The sequence below is a fragment of the Phocoena phocoena genome, chromosome 9 (genome assembly GCF_963924675.1).
Source record: "Phocoena phocoena chromosome 9, mPhoPho1.1, whole genome shotgun sequence".
Classification (NCBI taxonomy): Eukaryota; Metazoa; Chordata; class Mammalia; order Artiodactyla; family Phocoenidae; genus Phocoena; species Phocoena phocoena.
Window position 1 is genome coordinate 40,661,940 of NC_089227.1, and position 27,332 is coordinate 40,689,271.

At 36.3% G+C, this 27,332-nt stretch overlaps 1 protein-coding gene across 1 annotated transcript; it reads left to right on the forward strand.

Annotated features, from left to right (window-relative positions):
• The first annotated feature begins 15,982 nt into the window (after nt 1–15,982).
• Nucleotides 15,983–27,185, forward strand: LOC136127900 (von Willebrand factor D and EGF domain-containing protein-like). Its single transcript, XM_065883550.1, is given in 5 exon segments — nt 15,983–16,040; nt 24,935–25,160; nt 25,436–25,499; nt 26,781–26,919; nt 27,100–27,185. Coding segments are annotated over 5 exon segments (573 nt in total).
• Nucleotides 27,186–27,332: the final 147 nt, after the last annotated feature.

The following is a 27,332-nucleotide window of genomic DNA, read 5'->3' on the forward strand; positions in this document are numbered from 1 at the left end:
TAAAGAAATTTTGATTGATATTTTTCTAGTGTAACTGCTGCCCTTTAACTGATGATGCATTTTCCCTTATTAAAGTTTTATAGCTCCTAAGAGAGTAGTTCCAGAATACAGATGACTGAAATATAACTCTTACTAATACATTATTTTCATTTCTTTGGACCTCCCAGAATTCAATTGTGTAAGTACTGTATTTTAAATGAATAAATTAGTCCATGACTACTTCAGCCATAATTGAAGCTTGACATGATCAGTTGGAGATATTTGAAACATTAAAGTCTACTTCTATACACTATCAAGTATACTAAGAAATCTGTACAAATAACCTAATATTTACTTTAGTAATTGATGATTGGTTTTGAAAATAACAGAAAACATGCATGAAAATACCAAAACAACAACAAACCCCTGGCAAAACTTATTAGTGTTTTTATTCTTCATTCTCTTTAGGAATTTTTCTCATTTTTTGGATATACTTAATCTTTTGTAGATGAGTCCAATATAATTTAGTTGAGTTCCTTCCATAGCCCCAGTTAAACCTACTATTAAGATTTTTATTGGTTTAATAATAATTTTATAGATTATCATAGGGAAAGTTGACTTTTTTTAACGATGCCTCATATCCACAGAAAAACATACATGAATATTTAATTAAACTCTCTTTTAAATATTCAGTAGTTTCCTTCTTTCACATGCTGCACATTTATTTGGTTTTTAGGCAATTTAACCTGCCAATAATTATGCAAATATAATATATTAAGGTGTTATTCTTTGTTTCCTTCATTTTTTCCCTCCTTTCTTTCCTACAATTAGCCTCTTTGTATAACCTCTGAGAGAATGGTAAAACAGGAAGATAACAGAAATTTGTTCCATATGTTCTAGCTTTTTATTTTGAAAAGCTTAAACCTTGGAGGAGAGAGAGAATTTGCAGACTGAATGAAATACCTTTGGGAGAAAGATGACAAGAACAGTATGTTCCCCTTCCCCTGTCACCACGTCAAACACAAAGACACATGGCCATGCCCCAACCAGACTACTCTAGATTTGGAAAAGGGAGAAGAGAGAGGTAGGGACAGAGTCTTTAAAGGAGTGGCTATAGGGCAGATCTAGGCAGAAAGACCAGGATCAGCCTTGAAGAAAGTTTTCAGTGCTCTAAATATGGCTGTGAAGCAGCAGCAAGCTGAGAGGACTTGAGGATGCATGACAAGCAAGGCAATGTCCGTTGCAGAGGATAAGCAGAAGGGCAGGGCCCCCATCCTGACAAAGCCTTGCCACGCTGCAGGGCCCCCAGTACCTTGACAGTACCAGGGTTATAACACAAGAAGCAAGCACTCTTCTGTCTTCCAAAAAACCCTTGTGTCAAATACACACACACACACACACACACACACACACACACACACATGAACATTAATAACCATTTTGTTATATTGATGATATGTTTCCTCATTATGCCCCACATCATTTTGTGGACTTATTAAAAATTAGGGCACACCACATCCCTCACTTTGTCATTTCAGGTGAGAAATAATACATTGACACTTCAGTTGCTGCTCTTTATTTCTACTGAATTCTGTGAGCTACTCAAAATGTATAGAGCTATGCATATTATCTCAGAATTTGCCATTTATTTGTTCCATATTTTACTAAATTTGGCATGTATTTTTCAAAGGCTGATATTTAGGAACAAGGTTATTTGTGGCTTAGATTTTTTAAATTTTTGTGAACTTTTTAATGTCACATATAACACACATACATAAACATGAATAAACCAGAGTTACACAGTGATCTGTGATATGAGTACAAAGTGATCTTCCAGTTACAGCGCCTTAGTCAAGAGAAGGAGTATTAACAGCAAGTTCTCCTCAACCTCCTCACTCCTCGAACAGCTGGAAAGCTTAACCACAAATAAGGTTTGGGTTTATGGGTATAAAAACAACAATATGGCTGTTTCCAATTCTTTCTTCTTACTCCTTTCAAAATAACATTATTTCCACACACTAAACGTACCCTCTTTGTGCACAGTTCTGAGAGTTTTCATAAACATAATCAGTGTGCACCTACCTCTATAAGGAAAATATAGAGCAGATGTCTCACCCCAAAATGAACTTATTTATCCATTTGAAATCAACAAATATAACATTGCCAACCCCTGGCAGCTACTTATTTGTTCTCTGGGCAGATAGTATTGCCTTGTAATAATTCATATAAATGGAATCAAAGAGTATATAGTCATTTAAGTCCGTCTACTTTCATGTATTATAATGCAACTGAGACTAACCCTTAGAAAAATGCCATATTTGCTTTACAGCTCTAGTGCTGCCTGTTCAGCAACATTTTTTTCCAAACACAGCCTGCCAGTGCTGCTTATTTACAAGAAATAAATCATTTTTAATGTTGGGAAGAAACATATAAAGTTTATTAAAATACAGCTTGCCAATCACTACGTGAGTATAAATGAAGATTAATGGTTGCAACAATAAGGGGGCATAGAGAGCTATGCATGTGATACCCTGGAGATGACTTACTTTTCTTGGCATGGAATTTATAACTTCTGTATCACTGGATATATTTCAGCTGAATCATTAAGATGCTCTTTGCAGTAAGAAATAAGGGGAAAGACAGTTTAGGCAAAAGAAACTGAGAATAAAGGTATGGCCATGTGGAAACATGTGGTACATTTTGATGTCACAGTGCAATACAGTGTAATTACAGAAAACGATGTGCATCAATCTCAATTTCCTAATCCAAATACAAGACCCCCCCCATCATCTGATATTCTGCAGTCTAGATATAATAACACTGAGTTATGTCATGCTAAGCAAGTGTAACTGGAATAGATTATACTGTCTTCAAAAAAAATGCTAGACATATTTTTGAGAATATGATTAATTAGTGAGTATTTCATTGACCAGATAGACAATTAGAGCCAAATGGCTACAACTGTATATCAACTTAGGTTGTATCTTTTGTTTTTTAAATATTTGAGGGGAAAAATGAAAGGACAAAGCAGTTTTTAAAAGTAGGTTATTTTGGCACCTTCGTGTATCAAAGCCACGTCTACCAGCTGGGGGTGCAGAAGCTACTCTGTCTTCTGAGACCAATAATGAGCCTAACTCGCTCATGAACCTAGTGAATAACTATATCCATTCAGACCCTTGACCTAGCTTTCCTCGTCAGCATAACTCATACTTTTACTGGATTCAGTTTAATCAAGCAAGTACTTTTTGAGTGTCAACAGTGTCTGTTACTGAGCCATCTTCTGCAAACATGTTGATCCAGACAATCTTTACCTTCAAGGACCTCACAATTTGGTGAGGTAGGCAGTTAGGGAAGTGGGGAACTTCCATATGATGGGTAAATGTCCATCAACAGTTGAAAGGATAAAGAAGATGTGGTGTATATATATATATACACAATGGAATATTACTCAGACATAAAAAAGAATGAAATAATGTCATTTGCAGCAACATGGATGGACCGAGATTACCATATTAAGTCAGACAGAGAAAGACTAATACCATATGATATCACTTATATGTGGAATCTAAAAAAGTGATACAAATGAACTTATTTACAAAACAGAAACAGATTCGCAAACATAGAAAACAAACTTACGGTTACCAAAGGGGATAGCGGGGAGTGGGGAGATAAATTAGGAGTTTGGGATTAACATGTACATACTACTACATGTAAAGTAGATAAAGGACCTACTGTACGGCACAGGGAACTATATTCAATATCTTCTAATAACCTAGAATGTAAAAGAATCTGAAAAAGAAAACATACATATATATGTGTGTGTGTGTGTGTATATATATATATATATATATATATGAATCACTTTGTTGTACACCTGAAACTAACACATTATAAATTAACTATACACCAATTTAAAAAAATACTTACAAAAAAAAAAAAAGAGCTGTGAGAATGTTAAGTACATGGAGCTATAGTAATCCTCGGTCTGTCAAGAAAACATTGGAAAAAGTGATGTCTCAGCTGAAAGCCAAGCCTGAGTAGGTGATAGTCAGGTAAAAGATAAGGAACAGAAAGCCTTCAGGCCAGGGATCTATCATATGAAAGAAATGAATAAGAGCCTGGTCACATCAGAGAATTGTGAGCTGTTGTGTGAGAGTGGAGGTGTGCATTCTTGTGGAAGAAGAGGCTAAGTGAGGATGGAGGGGGGCCACTCCGAAGACTCTTGTAGCTTATCTTTTGAACATGGGGCCTCATGCAAAGGATGGGGATGAATTGATAGATTTACATAGACATGTGGGCAAAAATGAAAACAAAATAGTTATTGTCCATAAACTAGGTGAGAAGTGATGGCTATCTGCCCATGTAGCATCAGGAGGGAAGGAAGAAAATGAATGGAATTGAGGGAAGTTAAAGGAGCAGACAGGTCTGGGGGACTGCCTAGCTGTGGGAGGTGCAGTGGAGGGAAGTGAGGATGACCTGCAGGCTTTCAGCTGAGAGGAAATGAGGGAATTATTCCTGAGACAGAAAATCATGGAAAAGAATTTTGAAAAGTAAGGGTGTGGATGGTGCAGATACGCAGAGTTGGCATCCTGGGATGTGGAGACCACAGGCTAGCTATTCAATCGGCATTTGGTTTTACGGGCATGGAGTCAGGAGAGAGATTCTATTGAGGGAACTCTGGAAACATCATCATACAGTGGTTACTGGTGCCACGTGTTTGAAAAGTGTCTCAGGCTGCTCTTTTCATTTCCGAAATGTTGTGAAAGCTGCAGGGAAAGAGGAATGTTGCTGCTACACTAACGGTCTACTCCCTCCTCCTACCTTTCCTCACTGAGACGTAAGGCGGCAGGAGCATCTTCTGAGAAGCACCCTCTTCGTGGACAATCCAACAGGAACCAATAGAGGTTGAAGAATCCGTCTGCAGGGATAATCAGGGACGGTGCTCCTGCCAACTGAACCATACCTGGCTTCCTCTACTGAAAGTACATCCCTGAAGTTTCTAAAACTACCAAGTCTTCCCCCAAAACAATTACACTAAGAGAAGGGCGCGGAGCCACTCTACCGGTGAGCGCTGGCGCTAGGTGCAAGCGGCCGGCGGGATGCGGGAACTGGAAACGCCGCGAGAGGGAGCGGGCGCGACGGCGCAGCTTTCGGACCCGCCGGTCGGGGTCGCAGACAGGAGGGGCAGCGCACAGGCTGACATCGCTGTTCAAGAAGAGGGCTGGCTGAGACATGAGCGAAGACCCGTGACCAAACTTAACTTGTAGCAGGAACAGACAGGGAAGCCCGGGACGGCCCCATCCTTCCCGTCCCCGCGGCTTGGACTCCCTGAGGTCTTTGGAGCCAGGACACCGGCTGGTGCTCCTAGCCACGAGGAAGGTCAGAGAGGTAGGGGGATGCCGCTGGGTGTGGAGGTGGGAGGCTCTATCTGTCAGAAGGTAAGCGGAGTGTAGCTGAACATCTTAATGTACGGCTGGAGCTTGTGACTGACCCTGACCGACGGCCACCCTGTCTCGCTCCGGCCTTTGCAGTGGTCACTTTTCTTCCAGTGGTTTTAGTTTTCCTTCGCGTACTGGCAGTTGTCTTCTCCCCGAGGAGAGGGAGGTCTTGTATTCTTGCTGCTGATGTCCTGCTCCTTAAAATTCCCTCACTAATCTGTATGTAACTTCTAGAGCCTGCCAGGCATTCTAGCGGCAAGGAAATTCTAATTAGCAAAAAGGATAATCAGACACTGATTCTGTTCCAATTCCTTTTGCTACTGTAAATTAGATCTCTTTTGAGGGAAGACCCTCCCGCCCCCAACTCCTTTAATCTAGGCAAAGAAAACATAGCTAATACACAGTGCAATTAAAACAAGGACAGTGTTCATTAGTCGTTCCTAGTTATTGCTCATTATTCGTATAGACAGGAATATCAAAGTAAAAGAGTCGACAGATTCAAAACATTAGGAAGTCACAGGGATGAATGTGGCCATCAGTTAGAGATTCTTGGACCCCTCTCTATTTAGATAGTCATTGAGTTATTGAGCCTCACTTTATACATCAAGAAATTAATTATCTGAACTATTAAATAACTTGCCCAAAGACATACAGCTTTTAAAATCAGATTCCAATTTTGAATCAAAGTTGGTCTAATCCAGTAATGTTTATTCTTTTTTTCATATCACGAAATTCACATGTGTGCACAAAATTTAATTTCCTGAAACCTAAAGTATCAGGAAATCCAGGAGTTTAAGTAAGTACACTAAAGCCTTTGGTTTTTCTTTTAATGTTCTAAGCATTATTTGAGGTCTGAAAGGGCTGCTAACAGATGAATCATTCATGAAGAAAAGCTGCTGAAAATTTCAAAAATGTTGACAGTAATTTTCATGTGCAGTATTCATAAAAGTTTGAGAATCTTCTACAGATTGACTTCAAAATTTGTCATCCCAATTTTATACAAACAAATCTTCAAGAGGTTTTACTTTACTTCACCTAATATCAAATGAAATGCATTGACATTTTTGAGGCAATTCATTTTTTAAAAATCATGGCTTAAAGTATTATAACAATTTTGCCAATAAAATTTTAAAATTGAGTCATGGAAAAAACAAGAGACCTAATTTTTGATCAAAATATTTCTGAGAGATTTTTATTTCAGAGAAAAATAAACACAAGCCAAGAACACACATGATATACAAATTTACTTTCCCTCCTAAAGCAAGTTTGTTTAGAAAACAATATGGAAATTTCTTTAAAAATGAAACACAGGCTTATAATATGACCCAGCAACTCCATTCCTAGAACTCTATCCAAAATAACGAGCATACGTGTACACCCAAAGACTTACACTCAAATGTTAATGGCAGCATTATTCACAATGACCAAAAAGTGGAAACAACCCAAAATGTCCATCAACTGAAGAATGTATAAACAAAATATAGTATATCCATACAACAGAATATTGCCAATAAAAAGGAATAAGGATTGGAGCAGCTAAAGCCCAAGGGGTGCAAAGACTTAGCCGAGGTCACACAGAGGGTTAGCAATGGGACAAGATTTGAAGTATCTTGCTTTGCAGTCAAGGGTCTGTTTATGACATCATGCTGCCCTCTGGGAGAATGTGACTTATAAGCAAATAGGAAATGTTTTAGGATGTCAGAAACCTGGATGTGGGTGAAAGGCCAAGGATAGTTTCAAGGAGGGCATGGAATGATGTGAAATGGGATTTAAATGGGTGGAGAGCAGAGGGCAATGTAGCTCGAGGGGGATGCCCTATACCTGCCCAGAATGTGCCAAACCTGGCATTTCAGTATCAGGAAAAGAAGTAAGCAGATTCTTGTGGTGAAAAATTGCTACAGCAGTAAAATTAAATCCCCTTTCCGGAAGAAATGGAAACCTTTGTAAGAGATGAGAAATCTAAACCTTTGTGCCCTAGCTTAACTGATTTAAGAAACCAACAGCTCCTTGCAAGGTTGAAGAGAAGAGGAAAATACTTGGCTTGCCTCCCCACTTAAAGAAAGAGTATTTCCTGCTGGCAGCTACAAACATTTATAAAGCACCCTGAGGGGTTCATCCCCAGTAGGGCAGCAAGGGCAGATACAGTCCCCCAAAGCCGGGAGGGGCCAGGTTCAGCTTCCCCCAGAGCCTTACCTATTCACCAATGGCTGACAGGACCACAACAGACCTGAGTCACCCTTGCTAATCATGTTCAGTTCATTGGCCCATAACAAATCTCCCTCAGCCGGAATGGGATGCAGCCTCTAAAACAATTGCACAGGGAACTCCACTCAGTACTCTGTAATGGCCTGTATGGGAAAAGAACCTAAAAAAGATTGGATATATGTGTATGTATAACTGATTCACTTTGCTGTACACCTAAAACTAACACAACATTGTAAATCAACTATACTCCAATAAAAATTAAAAACAACAACAACAACAATGCAGGCAAAGACAGCAGCTAATATGGAGAAGCATTTATACAATGAGTTTGGATGAAAAGTATAGAACCCAACAGCAAAGTAAAATATACATAAGGAGGAATTAAGATTGGAAAGAAAAACGAACACCATTGTGTCCAGTTGGTAAGATTATGAGTGCTTTTATAAATCTTTTAAAATAATCTTCATTATAATTACATGTGATTTAAATAACAAATGCATTTTATAATACTTTAAAAAATAAATAAATAAGGGTAAGAAAAAGGAATAAGGTACTAATAAAGCTACAATACAGATAAACTCAAAAAGTGAAAGAAACCAGTCACAAAAGAACATATATGATCCATTTATGTGGAATATCCAAAAAAAACAAATATGTAGAGACAGAAAGATTAGTTGTTGCTTGAGATTGAAGATGGAGAAAGACTATAAATTGGCATGAGGTTTATCTTTAGAGTGACAGAAATGTTCTAAAATTAGATTGTTGTAATGTTTGTACAGACCTGTAAATATGTTAGTATTCACTGAATTATACACAGGTCAGTTCTTTGTTATGTAAATTACATCTCAATAAAGCTATTTTTTAAAATGACTTTACAACTTGTAAAAATATGGCTTATTTCAAATTGGACTAGAGTGGGTGTTTGGGACAGTTGGACAAAAATGAAATATCTGACATCTATTAGATTGTTTTGTAAATCTAACCATTTCATAAATAATGGAATTACTGCTCCAATATTACCAAGCATTCCTTCTAGAGTTAAAGAATTTAACTAATTATATATTACAAGTTAGAATTTTGAGGATCAAAATGCTTTGAGATTTAGAAAAGGATGACAACATAAATCATATAAACAAAAACAGAAATGTCACATAGCTCTACCACCAGCTACAACGTTTTATTTAAGGCTTCCAGAAGAACCTAAATAACATTTAAGTATAATCATGACACTAGCCAGACATTTCAATTATAAAGGTATTGTATAATATATACTTCAGATGCAAACATTATTGCTTACGTATATGGATGGCTGTTGAAAGGGAAAATATACACCTTTTCCAACTCCATTCAAAGGAATTTTAGTATTCCAATCTTATTTTTAAACCACATTGTGAAAGATAGTAAGTTGAAACAAGTTCATTTTTGTATGAAAATTATGATTTTTAAAAGTTGCTTTTATCTTCGTGCACCAGAAACTAGCATAGTATTGTAGGTCAATTATACTTCAAACAAACAAACAAACACACAGACTCTTAGAAAAAGAGATTAGATTTGTGGTTACTGGAGGTGGGGGTGGGGGGATTAGGAATTGGATGAACGTAGTCAAAAATACAAACTTCCAGGAACTTTCCTGGCGGTCCAGTGGTTAAGACTCCATGCTCCCAATACAGGGGGCACGGGTTCGATCCCTGGTCGGGGAATGAAGATCCCACATGCTGCATGGCCAAAACTAATAAAATAAAACAAAAAAACCCCCAAATTTTCAGTTATAGAATACGTAAGTACTAAGTACTAGGGATGTAATGTACACCATGATAAATATAATTAACACTGCTATATGTTATGTATGGAAGTTACTAAGAGAGTAAATCCTAAGAGTTCTCAAAACAAGGAAAAAAAATTTTTTTCTTTTATTTTGTATCTATGTGAGATGAGGCACGTTCACTAAACTTATTATGATAATCATATCATGATGTATGTAAATCACATAACTATGCCATATACCTTAAACTTATTCAGTGCTGTATGTCAACTATATTTCAATAAAACTGGAAGAAAAATAATTTTAAAAGTTGTTTTTATTGTACAAAAATAACAAAATCTTTGAAAAGTAGTAATTCCTCAGTCTTCTGTAAAATATACTGATCTACAAGATAGAAAAACTGCTTAGGCAGTAAAACATGGTCACCGTGTTACAATCTATGTGATTTTGCATGGTTGATTGATATGTAATCAGGTTGTCACCTCTATATGAATTTATGTCAAAAGTAAGCTCAGTCAGGGGTTGAACCATTTCTACTCTGCTGAACATTTTCAAGAAACCTCCTTAAGGCCAATGACATTGAGATATGTTGAAATAAAGGGCTTTCTTTCTAGCCGATGAGTGAAAGATACATTCTTTTTATTTTATCTGATTTTATTTTACTTTTTAAATGTAAGAATAGTTGATTTACAATATTAGTTTCAGCTATGCACCAAGTGATTCAGTATTTGTATAGACTATACTCCATTTAAAGTTATTATAAAATAATGGCTATATTTCCCTGTGCTGAACAATATATCTTTGTTGCTTATTTATTTTATACATAGTAGTTTGTACCTCTTAATCCCCTGTTCCTGTTTTGTCCCTCTCCCCTTCCTTCTCCCCACTGGTAACCACTAGTTTGTTCTCTTTATCTGAGTCTGTTTCTGTTCTGCTATATTCATTTATTTTTTTTGATTCCACATATATTTAACAGTGATAACACAGTATGTTTTATTTTTTAAATTCCACATACATTTAAAAGTGATAACATACAGTATTTGTCTTTCTCATGACTTATTTCATGAGACTTATTTCACTTATGACATTTCACTAAGCATATTACCCTCTAGGTCACCCATGTTGTTGCAAATGGCAGAATTTCATTCTATTTTTTGGCTGAGTAATATTCAATTATATATATAATTATATATATATACATGCACCACATCTTCTTTATCCATTTATCTGTTGATGGACACTTAGGTCGCTTCCATATCTTGGCAATTGTAAATAATGCTGCTGTGAACATTGCGGTGAATGTACCTTTTCAAAGTAGTGTTTTTGTTTTCTTCAGATGTATACCCAGGAGTGGAATTGCTGGCTCATATTGTTGCTCTATTTTTAGTTTTTTGAGGAACCTCCATACTGTTTTCCATAGTGACTGCACCAATTTACATTCCCACCAACAGGATTCCCTTTTCTTCATATCCTTAGCAACACTTGTTATTTGCAGACTTTTGATGATAGACATTCTGACAGGCGTGAGGTGATATCTCATTATGGGTTTGATTTGCATTTCTCTGATGATTAGTGATGTTGAGCATCTTTTCATGTGTCCTTTGCCCACCTGTATATTGTCTCTGGAAAAATTTTAATCGGATTATTTGGTCTTTTGATATTGAGTTATACGAGCTGTTTATATATTTTGCATATTAACCCCTTATCCATCATATCATTTGCAGATATTTTCTCCCATTCAGTAGGTTGTCTTTTCATTTTGCCAATGGTTTCCTTTGCTGTGCAAAAGCTTTTAAGTAGGTCCCATTTGTTTATTTTGCCTTTGTTTATTTTGCCTTAGGAGACAGATCCAAAAAAATATTACCATGATTTATGTTAAAGAGTGTTCTGCCTATGTTCTCTTCTAGGAGTTTTATGGTTTCAGGTCTTACATTTAAGTCTCTAATCCACTTTGAATTTATTTTTGTATATGGTGTGAGAAAATGTACTAATTTCATTCTTTTACATGTACCCTCTATTCTGTTTCATTGATCTTTGTGTCTGTTTTTGTGCCAGTACCATGGTGTTTTGATGACTGTAGCTTTGTAGTATAGTCTAAGGTCAAAGAGGCATGATACCTCCAGCTTTGTTCTTTTTTCTCAAGATTGCTTTGGCTCATTCTTTTTATTTTTTTCTATTTTGACTAAGTATACATAACATAAATTTACCATTTTAACCATTTTAAGTGTACAGTTCAGTCGCAATAAGTATATTCACATTGGTCTGCAACCATCACCACCATCCACCTCCAGAACTTTTTCATCTTCCCAAACTGAAACTCTGTTCTCATTCAACAATAACTCCCCATTGTCCTCTTCCCCCAGTCCCTGGCATCCACCATTCTACTTTCTGTCTCTGTGAACTTGACTACTATAGGTACCTCATATAAGTGGAATCATACAGTATCTGTCCTTTTCTGATTGGTTTCTTTCACATATCTTCAAGCTTCATCCATGTTTGTATCAGAATTTCCTTTTTAAAGCTGAATAATATTGCATTGTATCTATATACCACACTTTGCTTACCATTCATCCATAGTGGACAGTTGTGTTTCATCCATGTTTTAGCTGCTGTGAATAATGCTTCTATGAACATGGATGTAGAAAGATTCTTTTTTTTTTTTAAGATTTAATTTTATTTATTTTTGGCTGTGTTGGGTCTTCTTTGCTGTGCACGGGCTTTCTCTAGTTGTGGCAAGCAGGGGCTACTCTTTGCTGCATTGTGTGGGCCTCTCCTTGCAGTGGCTTCTCTTGTTGCAGAGCACAGGGTCTAGGCATGTGGGCTTCAGTAGTTGCAGCACATGGGCTCAGTAGTTGTGGCTCATGGGCTCTAGAGCGCAGGCTCAGTAGTTGTGGCGCACAGGCTTAGTTGCTCTGTGGCATGTGGGATCTTCCTGGACTAGGGATCAAACCCGTGTCCCCTTCATTGGCAGGCAGATTCCCATCCACTGCACCACCAGGGAAGTCCCAAAAGATTGATTCTTAAAACAAGCATTCATGCCAAGCATGCAGCTCCCCTCTCTCAGCTTATTTACATTATTTCATAGAGACATGCCACAATAAACATTATAAAATTCACAGTTAATGGATGCTTTCAGTGAATTTTCTTTAATATATCAAGTGTCTAGCTGACTCCTCATTAAGAAAAAGAAATTTACTACTGTTGGGGGCAAAATGTCTGTCCCATTTAGTGTCTCTGTCTGGGAGCAATGGCCTCCTGAATGTAAACTCACTGCCAAAGTCAAAACATTAATTTGTGAAGCTCAAGAACTGATTTGATGACACTGTTCTCTTCCCCAATGCCATTTCTATCAAACCTCCTCTCCCCCTGCCTAAAAAAAAAAAAAAAAAAAGATATATCCAGGTGAGACCCAGACTCTCTCATTTAGTAAAATATATACGGGCCAAGGAATTCATATATTATATAAACGTGTGTTTCTCAGTAAGGTTACTCCAAATTATCCTGAGCACTGTAAGAGGATAACACTGAGAAATGATGAACCGTTCTATAATAACAAAAGGACAAGTACAGTTATGTGGTATTGCACCTTGGTTTTATTATCTGTAAACTATTATGTGTACTCATGGTAGCTACCCTATGCCAGACACTACCTAAATGCTCTCTCTCCAGACCCCTCCTCCTCCACACCACCCCCACCCCACACATACATATACTATTGTTTCCTTTTTTTAAAACAGCCAGTCTTATGAATCCATTTCTTTTTTTTTTAATTTTACTTATTATTTATTTATTTATTTAATCTATTTTTTGCTGCATCGGGTCCTGCTGTGGCACGCAGGATCTTTGTTGAGGCGTGCGGGATCTTTCGTTGCGGCAGGTGGGCTTCTCTCTAGTTGTGGCACCTGGGCTCCAGGGCACATGGGCTCTGTAATTTGCAGCACACAGGCTCTGTAATTTGCAGCACACAGGCTCTGTAGTTGAGGCGCTCAAGCTCAGTTGTTGTGGCGAGCAGGCTTAGTTGCCCCGCAGCATGTGGGATATTAGTTCCCTGACCAGGGATCGAACCGTGTCCCCTTCATTGTAAGGTGGATTCTTTACCACTGGACCACCAGGGAAATGCCATACACTATTGTTTCTTAAACTCTACGGGGTAGGTATTATTACCATCATTCCCATGGCACAAAAAAAAGAAGTTCAGAATGCCATCCAAGGTGACACAGTCAGTAAATAGGTAGCAAATCTAGGATTAGAACCCAGGTGCCCTAACCTCAGGATTTGTGCACTTAATCACTGTGTCTTTCTATCCCCTGAATTTGGGGGATTTACTCATATAAGTTCAGCATAATTTTGCAAATGAACCTGAGAAGAGCTGAGTTATTTCCTTTTTCAAGGAAATTATCCTTTGAAATTTTCTCCTGATTAGTGTTTCCTTTCACTCAAGTTATACTGTACTTGGCTTCATTTTATATTCCACACAGACATTCTGTATTATTTCTCTCTCAGTGGTATTTACTGCATTTTACACGTACCACTGGTATTTATAATTAGAGTACCATGCCTCCATTCTTTATCCTGCTTTTCAAAAATTAAAGTTTTAAAAATTTGAACATTATACCAAATTTTGATGAATCTCACTACATAATGTACGTTAAAACATTATTTTTATTACTTTTTGTTTTTCCCACAGTCCTGTAACTAATTTTTATTCAGTATATTCTTGCAGACTCAAGCCAGTTTAGATGAATTTACTACTGAGATCTGAAAAACAATTAAGTTGTTTTCAGGTTTTTTTTCCATCTTAACTCACTTACATGGAGGAAAATCTGTTCTCTGTTACAAGTCTATTGTAAACTCATAAACTGGTATTCATCAACCAAAACTGAAGGGGAAAATGAGACATATTATACTTTACATTGTATGCTCAGTGTTTGCTGGAAGTTAGGCAAGTGATGTTGTCCTCCAGGAAAGTATAAAAGTTGATTGCATTTCTACAGATATTGCTGGACAATAAATTTACAAAAAAGCCTGATGTTATTTAATCCTGATTATAACCATTACTTTATTTCTGGTGATTTCACAAATAGACTGAGAAAATTTGATGTTTATTTTTCTGTCCCAGTTTTATTAGGGCTTTGATAAGCTGAAACAAAAGATGGAGGCTAAAAAATCTCTGGGTTTTCAACCTGCTCACATTAAATTGTTCTTCCACGATTAGGCTTTAAGATGAAACTCATCTTCCACACCCACCAAAAACTTATGTTTCAGTTTTTTCCTGGAAGATTGGACACCTTTTCTGCATCTAAAAGGGGGCTAAACACAAGTTTTGCACAGCACAAAGAAATTTTTTCCAAGATGGACTAATACTCATACGTTTGGAAACAGTTTTTAAACTTTTAAATGGTAATTTATTTCAAACAAACTATAAACAATTTTTAAAAGAACTTTTTTTATACATTTGGGCACCTGCTGCCTTTATCACCATACATAGTCCATGCTTTAATTGTCCAAATCTATAAATGGAACTGTGGCCTGAACCCTGATGCTCACCAGGACTCCAGGACTACCATCTGTTGAACAGTGTCTTCTTTCCCCTCAGGTACAGGCTCTAAGGGTGAAGTCTCAGGTGATGGATAAAAGGACTCAAGAACTGAGAATACCAGAGAAAAACTAGAAGAGTGAGGTTTCGTTTAAAGATGTAAAAAGATGAAGAATCGGTTAAGAAGAAGAAGAAAAGGCCCCTTCCCTCTGCAGAGGCAACCACACATCTGAAGACAACTGTGGATTGGAAACCATCCCCAGGGCAACCCTGGGAGTCATGTAAACATGTGTTGAAAACTCCTGAGTCACTGGGTCACCACTGGACAACGAGAGAGCTCTGGGAACCATCAGCAAATACATGATGACTGTGTCCACGTATTTGGAAAATGTCTAAACGCCCTCCAGTTCACTTCTGAAAAACCTGCCATATAGATAGAGGAAAAGAGCTACTACTGTTGCAGCAGTAATCTCTACTTCCTCCTTCCATCGTTCACACTGAGGCCGAAAGTGGCAGGTGCAACTTCTGAGAAGCACCTGTGGAGGCAAATGAGCAACCCTGATTACCAGGTGAAGAGTCCATCTGCAGGTATGATCAGGGGCCCTCTCCCTGCCAATAGAACCTTGCAAGCCTCCTTTTATTGGAGGTCCATCAGAACAGTTTCTAGGAATACCAAGTTTTCCTAAAGCATTTGTTAGAACAGCGAGACGCGGGATGCCCTTACATCCTGGGAGGCTTCCCCGAGAATGTGCGACTGCTGTTGACAACCAGGGTGGTGAAGCCACAGCCAGAACACGCAGGGCGCACGGCGGTCTCAGGGACAGTTGGGCGTGGCTTTCCGGCGGGTGGGCGGGGTTTGGGAGGGAGGAGCCACCAGGCTCGCTGGGTTATCCCTGGAAAAGACCAGCGCGCCCCACAGCAAGGACGCGCGGCAACCCTGAAAGGCGAGCAGGAACGGACTGAGTTCTGTGATAGGAGGACAGAGAGGCTGCTGTGGCATCCTCCTGCCCGCACCCTTGGCCAGGGATCAGCGACGCCTTCGTCCCACCTGCGGCAGTAGCGATGCTTGACGGAGTCCGGGTGCTGACGCTGGCATTGATGCTCCTGGCCGCCGGGAAAGGTCGGCCAGGTAGGGCGCTGGCGTTAAGGCAGCGCAGGGGCGCCACCTGGGCCTTTGGAGGAAGGAGGCTAACTTCCCGGATGACACGTGGAGCGTGCCTGTGCATCTTTATGGCCGCATCTAATACTTGTCCCATACCAACCTCCTCCCTGTCCTACCGCCTTCTTTGAAATGGTCACTTTACAGCCTTGGCACTCTTCAGTTTTCCTTTGTGCACAGGCGACTGCTGCCTCCTATTTTTCTGCTATTAAGACCCTCAGTCACTTTTTTGTTCCATTGTTTCCTGCTGATATCCGCTCCTTAAGGTCCCTTTATTACCATAAGAAACTTTTGCTGGATCTTCCAGGCATCCTAGCGACAACTGGATCTGAGATATCCGAAAGGAGTTCAGTTCCAAACTGCACGATTTCTGCACCACTCCCTCCCGACCCCCGGAAATAATAAATTGATTAGCATTTTACCCCTACAATAATTCATTAAGTTTTGTGTATGATATCTTAAGTTTTGTGTATATCTCTTAGAATCAGTTTTGCTACTGTAAAAGAGATCTCTGAGGAGCGAGTAGCTCCCCTCCCACTTCAATCCACGACGAAGAACACATGGTTGAAAACGCTGTAAAGTTAAAACAATATTCCTTAGCCCTTCCTGATTGTTTTGTGTTCACACGCATAGGAACATTAAATGAAAGGTGACTTGCTCTTATAAGTTTCCTTATGTTTTTCAGAAATAAATCTGATCTGTGTAAAACTACCCACAGCTTTAAAAAAGAGATTGTGTGCAACATTTATAAGTGTTCAGGATATAATTTTATCATCTTGTTGATCTTAATCTAGTTTGCTAAGGTAAGTTTGCTCTGTAAAAGAGGAAGGGAGAGCATCACTCACCCTTAAAACTGTACAAAGAATATTAGAACACAATTATTTCCTAAAATGATAGACCTCAACAAGCTAGCATTGATCTGTGCCATCTTTGGTTGCTTACACATTAACTAGATCTTCATGAAGAACTTTTCAAAACATACATGTAATAATATATAATATGTACTTACAACACTTAGACGATATGTTTCCAGAAAAATGACCAATATTTATAAAGGAATTTACTTCAGTGTTTACTACAGATCACATAACGACTTCTTGCCCTATATAATCTCTCTACTAAAGCCTTGTAATCTCTCTAATAAAGGTGAATATTAACCAGTGCCATGTTCTAAGCTCCTATTGTGGTAAAGTTGATAATAAAGTTTATGCTAAACTTCTTTATGTTAACGTAGTAGAGATAAAAGTGGAGACAAATGGAGCATACTAGATTTTTTCAAATAGCTTTATTAAGATATAGTTCATATATCATACAAATCATTCATTTACAGTGTACAGTGGTTTCTTACAGGCCACAGTGATCTATGGGTTTATGTATATTCAAAAATATGTGCAACCATTACTATAGTCAATATTAGAACATTTTTATCACCTTGAAAAGAAACACCATACTCTAGCTATCCTCCCCTTATACCCTCCTTCAACTATAAGCAATCACTAATCTACTTTCTGGTCTACAGATTTACCTATTCAGGATATTTTATCTAAATGGAATCACATGACAAATTGTCTTTTGTGACTGACTTCTTTCATTTAGCATAATGTTTTCAAGGTTCCTCATGTTCTAACACGTATCAGTACTTCCTCTCTTTTTGTGATGGAATAATATTCCATTATAAGTACATACCACGTTTTGTATATAAATCGATCAGTTGGTGAACATTTGGATTGTTTTTACCTTATGGCTATTGTAAATAATGCTGCTGTAAACATCTGGGTATAAGTTTTTGTATGGACACATTTTCATTTCTTTTAGAAATACACCTAGGAGTGGAGTTATTGGATCATAGGGTAACTCTGTGTTTAACCATTTCAGGAATAGCCAGACTGTTTTCCAAAGTGGCTGCACTCCTGCAGCAGTGTACGAGGGTTTTAATTTATCCACAGCCTCGTCAGTGCTTGTTATTATCTGGAAAAAAGTTTTTTTATCTGAAATTTTGATTCTAGCCATTCTAGTGGGTGTGAAGTGACATCTCATTGTGGTTTGATTTGCATTTCTCTGGTGGTCAATGATGTCAGCAATTTTTCATGTGTTTATTGAACATTTACATATCTTCTTTGGAGAAATACCTATGCAAATACCTTGCCAATTTTTTAATCGGGTCATTGGCCTTTTTGTTATTGAGTTGTATGTGTTATTTGTATAGTCTAAATACAATTATCTTAGCAGACATGTGGATTTGCAGTTATTTTCTCCCATTCTGTGGGTTGTCTTTTCACTTCCTTGGTAATGTCCTTTGAAGCATGGAAGTTGCTAATTTTGATGAAGTCCAGTTTGCCTATCTTTTGTTGCTTGTGCTTTGCTGTCATATCTTGAACTCCATTGCCAAATCTACAGTCATGAAGATTTACCCCAATATTTTTCCTAAGTCTTTTAGTTTTAGTTCTTGTATTTTGGTCTCCGATCCATTTTGAATTAACTTTGTATATGGTATAACCAAAGGGTCCAATTTCATTATTTTGCACGTGGATATCCAGTTTTGTTGAAAAGACTGTCATTTCCCCATTGACTGATCTGGGCACCCGTCTCAAAAATCAGTTAAAAACCGTAAGTACATGGGTTTATTTCTGGAGCGTCAATTTTATTCACCAATCTATGTCTCTCCTCATGCCACCACTAAACTTTCTTGATTACTGTAGCTCTATAGTAAATTTTGAAATGAGAAAATGTGAGTCCTCCTGTTTTGTTCTTCTTTTTCAAGATTAGTTTAGCTATTCTGGTCCCCTGAAATTCCATATGAATTTTACAATTAGTTTGTCATTCTTTACAAAAGAGTCAGCTAGTATTCTGTTAGGAGCTGTGATGAATCTGCATGTAAATCTGGGGAGTATTGCCAACTTAACAACATTAAATTTTCAGATCCACAAACATGGATGAATTTCCATTTAAATACTTAGGTCTTTAATTTCTTTCAACAATGTTTGTTATATTCAGAATATAAGTTTTGTGCTTTTGTAAATTTATCCCTAAGTATTTGTTCTTTTGAAACTATCATAAATGGAATTGTTTTCTTAATTTCCTACCTAGTCTATTTACTGCACATGTTTAAGAATATAATTAAACACCCTAAGGCCCATAAAACTTTGGGCAACTCCCAGTTTCTTCATTTGTGAAATAGAAAAGGTAATAACCTTGCCGGCTTATTTTAACACAGCAAATGTAGAAAGCATCTACTATGTGTAGGCATTATTCTAAGCACTTTAAAATACATTACCCACATTAAATTTAATTCTCACAATACCCACAGGATAAGTATTATTATTACCCTATTTTACAAGTAAGAAAACTGAGTCACATATATGCTAGGCCATTTACCCAAAGTCACATACTATTAAGTAGCAGAGCCAGACTTTGAACACATGCAAGGTGGCTTCAGATTCTAACATCCTTAACTATTGGGCTATCTCTACTGCCCCTAGTGAATGAAATAGCATATGTTCACACAAAAATTTGTTCATTAAGGTCCACTTCAGCATTATTCATAATAAGCAAAAAGTGGAAACAACCCAAATGCCCATCAAATGATGAATGGGTAAACAAAATGTGTTATATCCAGTGGAATACTATTTGGCCGTAAGTAAGAATGAAGTACTGTAACATGGATGAAACTTGAAAACATAGTAAAGCCAGAGACAAAATGCCACATAACTGCTTTTATATAAAATGTCTAGAGTAGGTAAATCCATAGAGACAAAAAAATTAGTGGTTGCCAGTGGCTGGAGGTAGAGGGGAATGGGCAGGAGTGACTGCTAATGATACAGGTGTCTTTTTGGGGTGATGAAAATGTTCTAAAATTGATTGTGGTATACAACTTTGTGAATATGCAAAAAGAAAAAAAAAACCCCATACTGAATTCTACATTTAGAAATGGTAAATTTTATGGTATGTGAATTTTAAAAAAAGAATAAAATCACATTTTGCATCTTGATTTTATATCCTAAAGCCTTGCTGAACTTGTTCACTAGTGTTAATATTTTGTGTTTTTAGTGGATTTCTTAGGATTTTTACATTAAAAATTAGGTTTTACTTCTTTCTTTCCAATCTGGATATCTTTATTTATTTATATTGCCTAGTTGTCCTGGTTACAACCTCAAGTACAGTGTTGAATAGAAGTGGTGAGAGTGGATATCCTTGTCTTGTTCCTGATCTTATGAGAAAGCATCTAGTCTTTCTCCATCAGGTATGTTGTGGCTACGGGGTTTTTTGTAGATTTCCTTTATTGGGGTGAGCAAATGCCCTTCTTCTGTTCCTAGTTTTTTATCATAATGTGTTAGATTTTTTTCAAGTGATTTTTCTGTGTCTATTGAGAAGCACATATGGATTTTGTTTTTTATTCTGTTAATATGGTATATTACCTTAATTCATTTTTGGATGTTGAATCAACCTTGCATGCCTAGGATAAATCCTACTTGGTCATGGTTTATAATTCTTTGTCTGTATTTCTGGATTTGATTTGCTAGTATTTTGCTGAGGACTTTTGTGTCTATATTCAAAAGATACATTGGTTCATAGGCTTTTTTTCCCTGCGATATCATTTTCTGGCTTTGGTATCAGGGTAATACTGGGCTGATAGAATGAGTCTGGAAGTATTCCATCTTTTTCTATTTTTTGGAAATGTTTGTGAAGAATTGGTATTATTCTTTAAATGTTAGGTAGAATTGAACATTGATGCCATCTAGACCTGGCCTTTTCTTTTTTTTTTTTTTTTTTTTTTTTACTGATTCAGTCTTTTCACATGATATAAATCTATTTGGATTGCTTACTTTTTCTTGAATCAGTTTTGTACTTTGTCTTTTTAGGAATTTCTCAATTTTATATAAGATATCTAATGTACTGACATGCAACTGTAATAGTATTCCTTAATAAGATCTGTAGTAGTGTGCCCTGTTTCATTTTGATTCTAGTAAATGAGTCTTCTCTCTTTTTTTCTCAGCAAACCTAGAAGTATGTCACCTTTGTTGATTTTTTTCAAAGCAGCAGCTTTTGGTTTCATTGATTTTTCTCTACTGTTTTTCTATTCTCAATTTCATTAATGTCTTCTTTAGTCTTTAAAAGTTCTTACCTTCTTCCTTTAGATTTAGTATGTTCTTCTTTTTCCAGCCTTCAGGCGAAAGATTAGTTCATTATATTGGGATCTTTTTCTTTTTTAATATAGGCATATATATCTATAATTTTCCTCCAAACACTACTTTAGCAGCATCCCATAAATTTTGGTGTGTTGTATCTTTCTTTTAATCCTTTTCAATGTATTTTCTCATTTCTATTTTCATTTCTTTGACCTCTTGCTTTTCTAGGTTGTTTAATTTCCACGTATTTGTAAGTTTCTTAAATTTCTTTCTGCTACTGATTTATATATTCATTCTATTGCAGTCAGAGAACATACTTTGTATAATTTTTAATCTTTTCAAATTTATTGAGGTTTGTCTTATGGTCTAATGTATTGTCCATCCTGGAAAATGTTCCATGTGCACTCCAGAAGAATTTATATTCTGCTGTTGTTGGGTAGAGTGTTCTACAGATGTCCATTAAGTCAAGTTGGTTTACAGTGTGTTGTTCTGGCTCTGTTTCCTTGATGATTTTCTGCCCATTTTTCTATTCATGTTGAAAGTGGAGTATTGAAGTCCCCAACTATTACTCTTGAAGTATGTATTTTTTTTCCTTTTGTTTCTCTCAGATTTTGCTTCATGTATTTTTGTGCTGTGTTATTAGGTGTATATCTTCCTCATGGATTGAAACTTTTATTGTTATAAAATGTCTCTCTTTGCCTCTAGTAACATTTTTTTTGTTTTAAGATATTTTTGTCTGATATTAGTACAGCCAGTGCAGTTTTCTTGTGGTTACTGTTTGCATAATGTTATTGTCCATCCTTTTACTTTCAGTCTATTTGTGTTCTTTTCAAGAGCATTCATCCTTTAATATATAAAGGATGACAAAGTAAAGAGACTTAGCAAGTCCATCACTCTCTATTTGACCTTGCTTTTCAGCCTTTTGTGTTGTTGCAGAATCCATAATACAATTTTGAATATTAGAAGCTTAATGATTAACTTTTTATTTCTCACTGAATTTGGAGCTAAAAGGTGTTTTTTCTCTTTTCCACATCTTTGGGGAAGTTATACAATTTTTTAAAATTCACAGATATTTGAAATTCCCATAGAGCAATATACCAAAGGTTTTATAATTATAAACTCAGATATTATGAAGTGCCTGTCTTTAGGCATTAAGCATATTCATCTCTTAAAAATACAATAATTTATTTAGTTTCTTAACATATTTGTCTGTCACCCAATTATGAATCTTAAAGCATACTAGTCTTAGCCAGTGTATTAACCAATGTATTAATCTAATACAGGTTACTTATACCTACAAACAAAACTAGAAAACTATTTGCATATTGTATCATTATGTATCTATTATTTATAACTTGACACGTTTTCCCAAAGTATCTGAAATGCAAATATTGCAGATTCTATTATATACTACCTAGCTTCTTTAAATCCTATTGAGAAGAAGACAGAATAAATAGAAATGTAAATGTTAATGTATATTTTATATGTACTTTTGTTTTGAGGGAAAAAATTTTTATTGGACATCTGCTAGAAAGCTTTGCACATCATTCATGTCATGAAATTGACTGATGTGTGAAATGGGCTTGTAGAGTTATTCTTTTAGTACTTCAGGAGCTAGGCCCCCAGATTCCCAAATGGGAGCCCAAACCAGCCATAGTTAACTATATCCTCCCTTCTAGAGTTAAGGTTGTAATGAGATTTTTAAGAGTGTGGCTTATTCATTGCTAGTAAGATTTAAATTTTTCTACAGAGACCTTGAACATTTAATGAGTGACAAGTCGAGTTGGAGGGAAAAATTGTGAAATAAATGATACAAAATATGAGCTATTATTAATTATACAAATTAAGAATTTTCCTCTAAAATTAATATTAAATTAAAAAATTTAATTTCTGTTTAAATATTACACAGTTCTTAGTATTGCTGATGTCACACTGTGATTGCTTCTACATTTATGACATCTTTAGCTTTGGATTAGAAAACAGTTATTCAAAGCAGCAAAATCAGAGGAAATGTGAGAACTTCAGAAGTGCTTAGCAAGGAGAAATACTGCACAGAATAAAGATGGAGTTATTGACTTTTTTCCCAAGACAAAATTCTGTTGTAGGATAAGATCAGAGAAAATATCTCAATAATTTATACAAACCTCACTAGTAATCTCTTTTAAAACATTTTCCTTAGTTTCTAACAATGTGCAATCTTCTGATATTCACAGGGGGTTAGAATTATTTCAAAATTAAATGAAATGATAGCACATCCTCTGACTTCTACCCACATACATTTTATAAAATGTTCATCTAGTGTTGACAAATTGAGATTGTCAAAGTCACTAGAGCCTTTTGGGACATTTATAACTGGTGAAACTAGAGATAAAAGGAAGAAGAACCTTTTGTGGTCATTCCTAAAATCTTTTACTAAAAAAAATTCTTTAGGGAGATCTTTTATCTTGCAAAACAGTACCTTTTTTACAGTTTAATTGCTGTAACTACAAACAAAATAAAAAGCAAAAACCTATAAAGACAATTTTATAAGCTACATTTGTGAGACTGACATGCAAATTATTATCTCTAGTTTATTGTGCTCCTTATTAATTTGTTTGGAAACTGATTTTTGTTCGTAAACTGTGTAACTTAAAATTATGTAATAAACATTTGAGAGTTTTGTTCAGTTAGATAGATTTTTTTCCATAGTGAGGTACTTTAGTAATGATTAAATTTTTCTTTCCCATTTCTATTTCAAAGATATTATCTTTACTATAGTGTTTTCCTTGAACAAATACAATATCTAATATTGGGAGATTTTCTGCCTATTGTGTCAATAAGACACTCCAAATAAGGACAGTTCCATGTGTTTCTTAATATTAGAGAGACAACAGCCTCAAACAGGAGCTATATTTCCAGGATAACTTTTTATTGCCTCCTCTTCTCTTCTCTCTTCTTGCTGGGAAGAGGTACTTTATGTTCTCTCTCTGCGGATTTGACAGAAAAAAGTATCTTCCAGGCCAACTACTGCTCAGAAAATGACTTTCCTAAAAAGTCTACAGAACTAGCTCTTTCTCCATGTTTTTTTTCTTGTTTTTCCTTCAAAACTGTTCCCCTCTACCCCATTCATTTTCCTATGCTTAGAAATGAAAATGAACTTCACTACTTTTATATTTTAAAATAAGAAAAAATGTGAAAACTTTATATTTTTTCCTGCAGTAAAATAATGCAGGAAACTTCACTAGGAGGGCATTTTACAAAAATTATATTAGCATTAAAAGTTTGGTTTAGTTTGTTGCATTCCAGGACCTGGCAGAGATGGGATTTGGGGGGGCACATGGCTACTGTGGCAGAAAGCAGGTCATGGAGGGTCAGTAATTGCATTCAAATCTGGAGCATCACTCTCAAGAGGTGTCCTTGTAAGGCCTATGCCTTCTGATGGTAGGAATAAACAAATCCTGACTCAACAGCAATCAGCAATTTCGCCTGTCCAAATTAAACGAAAATAAAGTCCTTGAAGCTCAAATACCTCAAAAATACATTCTAAAGAGTCTGTTGATTGGCTTATTTTATTTATGGAAAGTGCATATTGTCATCTTTGTTTTACTAAGAGATCATGACATTTCAGATGGCCTTTACGTGCACTTGTAGGTTTATTTGCTCTGTTTTTGTTTCAGTAGTCAGTTTTAATCGAGGGCTGAACTATGTCAATGAAGAAAATACATAATATCATCTGTCTTTCCATTCTAGCTCAGGAGTGCTCTCCTGGGGGACACCAGTTTCTTCAGAACCCTTATAGAAGTGTCCATTTTGACTCCCTGCGCCTCCAGCAATTAGCCATTCAAGACCTGATATGTCACCGCTCCCTTTCTCCCTGATGGTATCGATTTCTCCTCTTTGACAGACCTGCTAAGATGCCAACCAAATGTGTTGAGGTATCAACTCACTAATGTGAACTACACGTGCTTTTTCTTAAGTATTTTTTCATATAAGGATTGAATCTTGTTACAACCAATTTATTTCTCACACTGCAATATTATTTTAATTTTGCATCAAGATTAAGTTAATCAAAGGGAGTATTCCAAGGTTCTCTATTCTGACAATAATAGTAATAGTTAATGTAATGTTCAACAGTCCACCAAGTGTTTTAACTTACAATATCTTATAGAAGACAGTCTATCATCGTGATTTCCACCATATAATACAGAAAACATATTTTTAGGCATAACACACCTAGAGTCACCTGGATAGCAGGTCAGACAGCCAAGTTTTGATCACAGGCTGTCACTCTCCAGGGCTCAGGTACTTAACCTCAGTAACTTTCAAACAGTAAAATACTGCATATTTTAAGTGCTTCAGTTCTTGTCTGCTTAATAGAAGGATTATGTCTTAATAGAAGGCTCATTTTCCTTATCGATACCCACATTTTAAAAATTATGCAGAAGGGCTTCCCTGGTGGCACAGTGGTTGAGAGTCCGCCTGCCGATGCAGGGGACACAGGTTTGTGCCCCGGTCCAGGAAGATGCCTGCGCGTCCGGAGCCTGTGCTCCGCAACGGGAGAGGCCACAACAGTGAAAGGCCCGCGTACCGCAAAAAAAAAAAAACCTAAAAAACAACTCCCTTCAAAACATGTTCAGAAACAAGTTTTACATTAAACAAAGTTTATGCCATGTCTTAAGAAAAATATGCTTATAATTTGACAAAATGGGGTGAAAACACTGTCAAAAATCTCACTCCAGGGGCGAAAGGGGTAAGACACATCTACAAATATTTTTTTTAATGTTACAAAAGAACTTATTTACAAAACAGAAATAGACCCACAGACATAGAAAACAAACTTATGGTTACCAATGGGGAAAGGAGGGAGATAAATTAGGAGTTTGGGACTGACATATACACAGTACTATATATAAAATAGATAACTAACAAGGACCTACTGTACAGCACAGGGATCTATACTCAATATTTTATAATAACCTATAAGGGAAAAGAATCTGGAAAAGAATATATTTATAGATGTATAACTGAATCACTTTGCTGTATGCCTGAAACTAACACAACATTGTGAATCAACTATACTTCCATTTAAAAAATAAATAAAAAATAAAATACCACATATCAATGATTGAAATTGTTCTCAATTGACAGAAGGATTTGGAAAGAGTTGTCAACTTTAGGATACTGAGTCTTCCAATCCATTAATACAGTATGCTCCTCTACTTATTCAGATTTTCTTTAACATTGTTCATGAAGTTTCATAATTTTCACCTTAAAGGTGTTTTATACCTTTTAATTTATTCCTATTTGTATTTTTATTGGCACTATTGTAAATACTATTTTTTTAAAAATTTGCTTCCTAACTGGTACTACTGTATAGAATTATAGTTGATTTTACATTGATTTTTGTACCTAGCAAACTTGCTAAATTCCCTATAATTCTCTATATATTCTTTTGCATTTTCAACAGAGCCAATCTTATCATCAGAGAATAATAAAAGTTTATTTCTTCCTTTCAATCCTTATAAATTAAAAATTATTCTCACCTTACTATATTGGTTAGGGTTTCCAGGAAAACGTTGAATAGAAGTGATTATAGCTATACACATGGCAGTTTTTGTTTAGCACTACAAAAGACTGCTGTCTTTTTCAAATCCCAGTGTCCGTAAGAAACTGTGGAAAGTTTTTTGTGTACTTACTACAACCCACTCAGGGATATATGGGATATTGTGCAGAAGGTAAGAAAACATGTGTAATACACATGAACTGCTAGTGATGGAACTCTGTGCGTTGGTGTGTTTGTGCCATCCTCTGGATGGGATGTATGGAGCTAATGCAAATCTCAGTAAGAGATTTGGTTTGCTATTATTGCTAAAACGAGGCTAAATTTCTGGTTTAAATTGGCCAGATTTGTTCAGGGTTTTTTGCCAAGATGTTCAAATCCTCAAAAATATTTGTTAATGTGAAAGTATCAACAGTTAATATCAGCAGTGATAATGTATAGTGATACCATTTATCTACTAATAACACTCAATAAGAAGGACACTTCTCCTTTGTTGTATTCTTCCTCAAAGTCATAATCCCAGTCTAATCATGATCAAATTCATATAAACCCAAATTGAGAAACATTCTACAAAATATGTGAATAGTA